This window comes from Ooceraea biroi, chromosome 12 (assembly GCF_003672135.1).
Source record: "Ooceraea biroi isolate clonal line C1 chromosome 12, Obir_v5.4, whole genome shotgun sequence".
Taxonomy (NCBI): Eukaryota; Metazoa; Arthropoda; class Insecta; order Hymenoptera; family Formicidae; genus Ooceraea; species Ooceraea biroi.
In genome coordinates this window covers 13,365,710-13,375,124 of record NC_039517.1, presented here as the reverse complement: position 1 = coordinate 13,375,124, position 9,415 = coordinate 13,365,710, and the positions used below count along the sequence as shown (strand labels likewise).

Below are 9,415 nucleotides of genomic sequence, written 5' to 3'. Positions count from 1 at the left end.
AAGGCATTATCATCTAGAAAACTTATGGCAGGAATTTATAAATCGCCCTCCTAAACACCAGTTACTGGAAGAGATGATAACTTTTATCATACAATGGTTTCATCCGGAGAAAAATGTCTTTTGCTCGCATATAGATATAGACCTGGATAATATCGCACAACAGGTGATGAAGCGCCTTAAAGTTGAGAATCCCAAGCATCCAATATTCTCGGCATCTCGTGAACAATTCTCGATTTGGAAATACAATAATATCTATGAAAATCAATGGAACAACAGCGATGGAAGACAGATTATAAATATTCTTTTCAACATACTCTTATACAAACCAACCTTCGAGGCAGTTGTACATTCTTTAAAATCAGATCTCTTTCGACAATACCTATTAATGGAAGATATCGTAAGTTATAGTTTGTAATACATTAGGATCAGCTTATGTTATATCTATAGCTTCATATTTATTATTTCTTATTAATGTTAATACTTTTGTTTCTTAAATTATGACATATAGTTAAAACCTTACAGATGAATAGTGTATCGCTGACAATCATATTCCAGAGTGTAGCAAGAAGACTTGGTATATATTGTGATTTAGTATCTTTTCTTATATCTGATCCTGATTATGATATTCTGTTTATGAAAGGCGGCAAAGACGAACCATATTATTGGTTATTAAAATGGAAGCCAAAATGGTTAAACTAATTTTTATTCCAATTCATTATATCTTTTCTAAATTTCCATTTTTCTTTTAGTCATATATATACATTTTTATTATTTTATTGCAGTAATGTAACAAACTCTAATGACGAACACTGTTTTTATATCTATCTCAAAGAGGGGAAAGATGGAGCCATTCTGAATAAAAATAACTTGCCCAGAATTAATAATTTTGCGTTAGAATGTCCAATAAGTTTTGATAGATATCCCAGAATAACTTTGGGAGAGGTAATTATTCATGTATATTATATCAAATCTACTAAATGACAAGAATTCATAAAATTGACCATAAGATAATTGGTCACAAACATGCATAGCATATTTATCATGATATGTTACAATTTACATTATTGACACATTAAGGGGGGAGGGTCAAGTAAATGACCTAAAACTTTGCAATTTTTTTCGAAGAGAATAATAAATCGATTGGTTTGAAAATTAGTGCATGTTTTTATATAGTATTTAAACTGCACACAGGAATTGTTTTATGTAAAAGTAATGAAAATTCATTGAGCAGTAGTTGGTTGAAGTTGCCTCCTCCGCGAACGCGCCGTGGATTGCAGCTCAGTGAATTTTCAAACAATCGATATGTCCTTGTAGATACATATACTTTAACATCTTCTCCTCAGCATGAACCTATTTAAGAAAAAAAAATTTTTAATTGAGAAAATAATAGCAATTTAAAAACAAACGACTTTTTTCTTTACAAACAATTGCAAAAAACAACTGTTTATTGCAAAAATTTCCACAATCCGTTAGGTTCATGCTGAGGAGAAGATGTTAAAGTATATGTATCTGCAAGGACATATCGATTGTTTGAAAATTCACTGAGCTGCGATCCACGGCGCGTTCGCGGAGGAGGCAACTTCAACCAGCTACTGCTCAATGAATTTTCATTATTTTTATATAAAAAAATTCCTGTGTGCAGTTTACCCAGTCAGCCAAATCTGCGCGTACAGATTTTTGCCAATGTCTGTTCGGCAGAATATGTGAGCAGAGAGGCCACAGATTGGGTACAAAATCCACCCAGTAAGCACACTGTCAGCAGTATGCCGACAGATTGGCAGCAGATTCAATCAGAATAATGCAACAAATCCGGTACTATCTGTGTCCGCATTAAGATTGTGTTCTGCCAGCAGATCCTGCTTATAACATGATCTGACAGCAGATTGGCGGCAGAAACTGAGCAGAGCCTGCCGACATAACCTGGCGGCAGAAATAGAGCAGGATCTGCGCAGTGTAGTTGAAAGCAGATTGGCGACAGAAACTGAACAGAGCCTGCCGACATAACCTGGCGGCAGAAATAGAGCAGGATCTGCGCAGTGTAGTCAATGTTGAAGATTATACAGATCGATTTATCATGTAAGATGCAACAATTGTCGCATACATTAACGCCGAAGGAGAGCCTATTAAATTGTATCCTACGATAATCAGAACAGTTAGTACTACTATTACGTGTGGCATAGATACGCGAATAGACGAATTAATATCACGACTATCAGTTGTGACAGATTATGTTGGCAGGCTCTATTCAGTTTCTGCCGCCAACTTGGCGCCAGGTTGTGTCGGCAGGCTCTGTTCGGTTTCTGTCGCCAATCTGCTGTCAGATCATGTTAGCAGGATCTGCTGGCAGAACACAATCTTAATGCAGATACAGATGGTACCGGATTTGTTGCATTATTCTGATTGAATCTGCTGCCAATCTGTCAACATACTGCTGACAGTTTGCTTACTGGGTAAATACTATATAAAAACATGCACTAATTTTCAAAACAATCGATGTATTATTCTCTTCGAAAAAATATCGCAAAGTTTTAGGTCATTTACTTGACCCTCTCCCCTTAAAGGGTGAGTCGTTTCTAATTTCAAAACATTTTTTGTTTTCGAAAGTTTTGTAATCTTAGTTTAATTTATGAATGTAATGTTTGTTGTAGCTACTGATAAGTTTGTCAAAAAGTTATATGATGGCAATGGAAGATACGGATTATAATTATTATCATGGAAGAAATTGTAATAATTTCGGACGAATGTTCGAAGAAGGTCGTTGGTGGATAAGGTTTCTACATCTGGTGAAAGAAGACTTGTCGACATCACTGTCTGTTTATATGAGAGAACAAGAAGATGGATTTAAGCTCGTAGATGGATTGGTATGAAACGGTATCTCAATAAGTTTATAACTAAAGAAATGAAATTCCTGTAGTTTTGTTTTCTTTTTTTTTGAAAATAAGATTCATTAATATATTTTTTTATGATAAGAATATCTCCATATAACCAAGAATACTAACAAGCAACACTACCCAAGTGCCACACGCTGATTTTGATAAGCTTTGAATATGTTGTTGTCTAGGTCAAAATATGAGACACGTATTTTTTTATACGGGCCCGTATCGCTATTAAAGGGGTGAAACACCCTCTTGAAAAAAATCGGTTTTTATATTTCTTAGCGAATACCGTGGAAACAATAAAAAATATTTAAAAAAGTTTCAAGTAACAGTTTTATGGCTTCTAATGTACTTCATAACAGTGCAATTAGATTTTTCAAAAATGTCATATTTTTCGAAATCCCTCCCCCCCCTCAATTTTTCAAAAATTTTTTAATTTATCTTTCAATAAAACTTAAAGCATATTTAATGTCAAATTCAACCATATATGATAAAGTCATATTCTGAAAACGCATTTTTCAAAAAAAGCTAAAAGTACCTCTATATTGCTATACACGCGCCCCACCTGTATTTACGTTTTTAATACGCTAGTTACTTTTGGCAATAGTTTTTTCACACTCTTACAGAGATAACAATGAAGTCGGGAGATTACTTTTAATAAACAAAATAAGTTAGGTTCTCACTCTCTGCCGGACCCAGAAATGGTCAACGTGAAACTGGCAAGAAATTTTCACTTTTTTAAAAACTTTGTCAATATTAAAAAATTTTTTTTTAATTTTTATTATAAACATATTATAATGTAGTATAATATTCGGGTGATTGGAAAACGTATACGAGGCTGCGATGCGCCGAACGAAAAACAAAAGCGAGCGCGTGATCGAGCGAGACCGCGAAGCCGCGACGGCGGGGCAGTTCTCGTATGGCGAGCGAACAGATAAGACGAGTTAAGAGCGCGTATTGTTTCCTACGATCCTATTTAAGAATAATTTGTGTAATCGTATCGTTACGCTTCAAACCTGTGTAATCGTATCATTGCGCAATCAAACTTTGTTCTTACGCATTCAAATAGAAATAAAGATTTTACAAGTGGGGGCTCGTCCGGGATCGTAGGAAAACGCAACCGTGACTCGTACGACGAAGTAAAAGCGGACACGAAAACCGCGAGTGTCGAGTGAGTGAAGGACGAAAGACGAAGGAGATCGTTCGGTGCTCAGACGGGGTGCCGTTCGACGGAAGAAGACGCAGAGGAACGACGCATAGACGACGCGTGAAGGACGAAAGACGAAGGAGACCGTCCTGTGCTCAGACGGGGTACCGCTCAACGAAGAAAGGCGCAAAAAGACGACGCATAGACGACGTGTGGACGACGAAAGACGCGAGAGATCGTTCGGCGCTCAGACGGGGTGTCGCTCGACAGGAGAAGACGCTACTCATATACGACGTAAAGACGCCGCGGAATTGTCAAGAATAGACGCGATTTCGACGATTCACCATGACGGAACCGAGTGATTTTACAGTGACCGAGCTGCTTACCAGGGCTAAAGCACTCGGATTGCAGTTCGGCGGCACGAAGGCCGAGATTATCGCCCGGCTAACGGCCCACGACCCGACGGGCGGATGGATGAAAGACGACGATTTAATCGAGCTTGGCGCGGTCGGAAAAGAGGTTCAAGATAGCGCATGGAACGACGCAGATTCTGGACGTGAACGAGAGTTCGCCGATCGCGAAAAAGACTTGGAGCTTATGAGGCGTGAACGCGAAATCGAGTTTAGTAACCGCGAAAGAGAATTGATGCGACGCGAGCTCGAGCTTGCCCGACGCGAAATAGACATGTTACGACGAAACGATTGCGCATCCGCTGTAGAGAGTGAGCCGCGAGCGCGGGATTCGCGTGAAGACGCAGCAATGGCGGCGTCACGTCTCTCGACGAATCTGAACTTGAAAATGATTACCGAGTTAGTAAGTGAATTCGACGGTACACCTGACGTGTTCGACGTGTGGGAAAGACAAGTGCAGTTTATGAAAGCGACGTACAACTTGGCGGATGACGCCGCGAAGACGCTGATCGGAATGAAGCTCAGGAAGAAGGCATTCGAATGGCTGCATTCCAGAGCCGAACATTTGGCGATGACCTTTGACGACCTCATGAGCGAGATAGGACGAATGTATTGTCCAAAACAAAATAAGATTGATTTGCGGAAAAAGTTTGAAGCGCGTGTGTGGAAGAAAGGTGAGACATTTCGCGAATACGCTCATGATAAAATCGTAATCGGTAACCGTGTACCGATCGACGCGAGTGATATGGTAGATTATTTAGTAGAGGGAATTCCCGACCGAGCTTTGTGCAACCAGGCACGCATGCAGAGTTTTACGACAAAAGAGTCTTTGATCGACGCGTTCGACAAAATAACGTTGCGAGAACAATCATCGGCGAGTTCGACGCAGCAGGAGAAGCGGAACGTCGGCGTGGCAAAGGCTCCGGTTGACGGAAAGAGCGCTCGTAGTGACAAGAATGAAGCCAGCAGCAGCAAGAAGAAGACCGATAATCGCAAGAGCTGTTTCAACTGCGGTTTACCGGATCACGTGAGTGCGACATGCCCTTCGAAAGATCTGGGTCCGAAGTGCTTCAATTGCAATGAACATGGGCACATCGCAACTAAATGTTCGAAGAAGAAAGATGCAACGACGAACGAAGCTCGTGCTGTGACATTTAGTCCGCGCAAGAGATATATGAAGACGGCGAAAATTTTGGGCAACGATATTGAGGCACTCATAGATACCGGAAGTGACCTGACACTGATGTGCAGGGACGAGTACGTGCGAATCGGATCCCCTCCGCTTCGACCGACGGAAGTGCGTTTCACGGGAATAGGTTCACCTGCTCATTCGGCGTTAGGAGAATTTCAGACGGAGATCGTGATCGATGGACATCGCTTCCCGATCCTCATACGTGTTGTTGCGGACGTCGTATCCCGGCAGAGATTGTTGATTGGAACTGATTTCTTGGAATCGAGGAACTTCCACGCAAGGAAAGGCATGATTTACGTGGATCCTGACGACGACAATGACGATTTACCTGAGGTTTTATACGTTAATGTATTTGACGAAGAGCACGCCGAGGAAGTCGACCTCTCTCATATTGACGATGACGATATGAGGAGACAGATTACGTCTTGTATTGAGACTTACAAACCCGATAAAGCGGCAGAGACGACGGTGAGCATGAAGCTCGTACTAAAGGATGACGAACCAGTGTACCAGAAGGCGAGACGTTTAGCAGCCAGTGAAAGAGACATTGTGAACGCTCAGATTGAGGACTGGATGAGCCAAGGTATAGTCCGACCATTATCATCCGACTACGCTAGTCCGGTGGTCTTAGTTAAGAAGAAAGACGAGACGTATCGCCTGTGCGTCGACTATCGCCTCCTTAACAGGAAGATAGTCCGCGATAGGCATTCGCTGCCGCTGATCGAGGACCAGCTGGACCAACTTCAGGGCTCAGAGGTTTTCAGTGTTCTCGACTTGCAGAACGCGTTTTTCCATGTGCCGATGGATCCTGCGAGCGTAAAGTATACCGCGTTTATCGTTCCTGACGGACAATTTGAATTTTTATGCATACCATTTGGTTTATGTAATTCGCCAACGGTTTTTCAACGATACGTGAAAGCGATTTGGTTATCTCAATTCCGGATACACCCGTTGAACGCGCCCGCTCTCGCTGAGATATACCGGTCGAATGAATTTCTACTTGTTTGCTCGCCAGTCTCGACTTCTGTGTCCTCCTGGAAATCTCTCGAAGACTTCAAAATCTTCCCGAGAGAAAACCTTTCGCTCTCCTATCCATTCCGCGGGCTACGCTTAACTGTCTCTAAACTTTGACTCGCGGTTTTAAATATGGCGTGCATGTGCATCGGCGCAATCCGTATAGCAAAATACAACTTTTACTTGATTTTAATAAATTACGACGGTTGTCTGTAACGGCTTCCTCTATTATTGTTTTCTCGCTTTCCGTCTCGCGTGTTGTCTACCTTCTTCAGTTGTTGTCTCTGTACCCGTATGTACGCGTATGTATATGTGTGTGTATATGTGTATCATGATACGTTGGGTCGCGTCTTTCTAATTTCTGGGTCTGCGGCGATGCAATCGCCACAGCGATATTTCGAGATGTGATTCGAGCAAAGATATTGTTATTATATTTAGACGATATGATTATTTTGTCGAAAGGTTATATAGATGGATTAGAGAGATTAAAGTTAGTGCTTGAGATTGCGAGTAAAGCTGGATTATTTATTAATTGGAGAAAGTGTTGTTTGTTAAAAAGTCGCGTCGAGTTTTTGGGCCACATAATCGAGCAAGGGATTGTCAGGCCATCAGAACGGAAGACTGAGGCAGTCAAGCAGTTCGCTGAGCCCAAAAACATTCGGCAAGTGCAGGCTTTTTTGGGTCTGACCGGTTATTTCCGGAAATTCATCGCAGATTATTCAAGGATTGCTCGACCCCGAACGGATCTTTTACGGGCGAACGTCAAGTTCCGTTTTAATGACGCTGAAAGAAGAGCTTTTGAAACGCTGAAGGTGTTCTTGGCCAGCAACCGGTGCTCAAATTATATCGGGCGGGAGCTGATACTGAACTCCATACAGACGCGTCGAAATATGGTTATAGGGCTATTTTATTGCAACGCAACGGAGACGACGGATTGCTGCATCCAGTATACTTTGCTAGCGGCAAGACGACACCTGCGAAGGAGAACTATTCTAGTTACGAGCTGGAAGTACTCGCAATCATCAGAGCTCTTCGACGGTTCCGTGTGTATCTCTTGGGCATACCTTTCAAGATTGTGACGGATTGCAAGGCATTCACGATGACCATGAACAAGAAAGAACTCTGCGTCCGCGTAGCGCGATGGGTGCTACTGTTAGAAGAATTCCAGTATTCAATAGAACACCGATCTGGCCGTAGCATGCGGCATGTTGATGCGCTGAGTCGCAATCCGCTTCCTGCATGCCTGACGATTGACGAGAGTGAAGAAAGTTTGACGGCACGGCTATGTAGAGCACAACGAGACGACGACGATATTTGGGAGAAGATTGAGCGAGTGGAGAAAGGAGAACTTTGCGGTTACAGCGTGCGAGGCGGTCTATTGTACAAAGACGTTGGAGATGAGACACGCATCGTTGTTCCTAAGCCGATGCAACTGTAGATAATTCGGTTGGCGCATGAACGAGGCCATTTTGCAATCAACAAGACGGAGACGCTGGTCAGTAATGACTATTGGATACCTGACCTAAGAGCGAAGACCGAGAAGGTAATTCGGAACTGCATCTTGTGTATTTTGGCCGAGCGACAACGAGGGAAGCGAGAGGGCTTCCTCAACCCCATCGAAAAGGGCAGTGTGCCCCTTGATACTTTCCACGTGGATCATTTGGGCCCGCTACCTTCAACAAAGAAGTTATACGCCCATATTTTCGTCGTAGTGGACGCATTTACCAAGTTTGTCTGGCTGTATGGGACAAAATCGACGACGTCGGCGGAGGTAATCGACCGGTTGCGGAAACAATCAATTATCTTTGCCAATCCACGGAGAATTATCTCCGACCGTGGCACTGCGTTTACATCCAAGGACTTTGAGAGTTACTGTCACGAGGAAGGCATCGAGCATATTTTGACGACGACCGGAGTACCTAGAGCTAACGGTCAAGTTGAAAGAGTCAACCGCACCTTGATACCGCTGTTGAGGAAACTGTCTGCTCCTAAGCCGGACGAGTGGTATCGACATCTAGACACTGCTCAGAGGTACCTGAACGTAACGCCACATCGCAGCATAGGCATGACGCCTTTCCGTTTAATGTTTGGAGTTGACGCGCGATCACGAGACGATCCTCGGATCAGGGAGTTGTTGGACGAGGAGTTAGTCACCTTTTTTTCCAATGAACGAGAGGAGCTGCGCTCCCAGGCGAAGGAGAGTATTCAGCATGTACAGACTGAGAATAAGCGGAGATTCGACAAATCCAGGAAGAAAGCTTTTCAATATCGTGAAGGCGATCTCGTCGCTATTTGTCGTACTCAATACAAGCCTGGTTCCAAACTTGCACACAAATTTTTGGGTCCTTATGAGGTCACCAAGACGTTGCGTCACGACCGCTACGTTGTTCGTCGTATCGGAGAGAGCGAAGGACCGAAGCAGACGTCCTCCGCAGTTGATTTTATGAAACCCTGGACGAGCGACGACGGCGAGGACCAATTCCGGAGCGACGAAGAAGACGAGAGTGGCGGACATTCGGGGCGAACGCTCGGTCAGGACGGCCGAGTGTAGTATAATATTCGGGTGATTGGAAAACGTATACGAGGCTGCGATACGCCGAACGAAAAATAAAAGCGAGCGCGTGATCGAGCGAGACCGCGAAGCCGCGACGGCGGGGCAGTTCTCGTATGGCGAGCGAACAGATAAAACGAGTTAAGAGCGCGTATTGTTTCCTACGATCCTATTTAAGAATAATTTGTGTAATCGTATCGTTACGCTTCAAACCTGTGTAATCGT

At 43.1% G+C, this 9,415-nt stretch overlaps 1 protein-coding gene across 1 annotated transcript; it reads left to right on the top strand.

Moving 5' to 3' along the window:
* Nucleotides 1-4,368: 4,368 nt before the first annotated feature.
* Nucleotides 4,369-8,644, top strand: LOC113563036. Its single transcript, XM_026974028.1, has 3 exons — nucleotides 4,369-6,508; nucleotides 7,102-7,471; nucleotides 7,540-8,644. The coding sequence occupies exons 1-3, from the start codon at nucleotides 4,369-4,371 to the stop codon at nucleotides 8,075-8,077; spliced, it is 3,048 nt and encodes a 1,015-aa protein (XP_026829829.1). The 3' UTR covers nucleotides 8,078-8,644.
* Nucleotides 8,645-9,415: the final 771 nt, after the last annotated feature.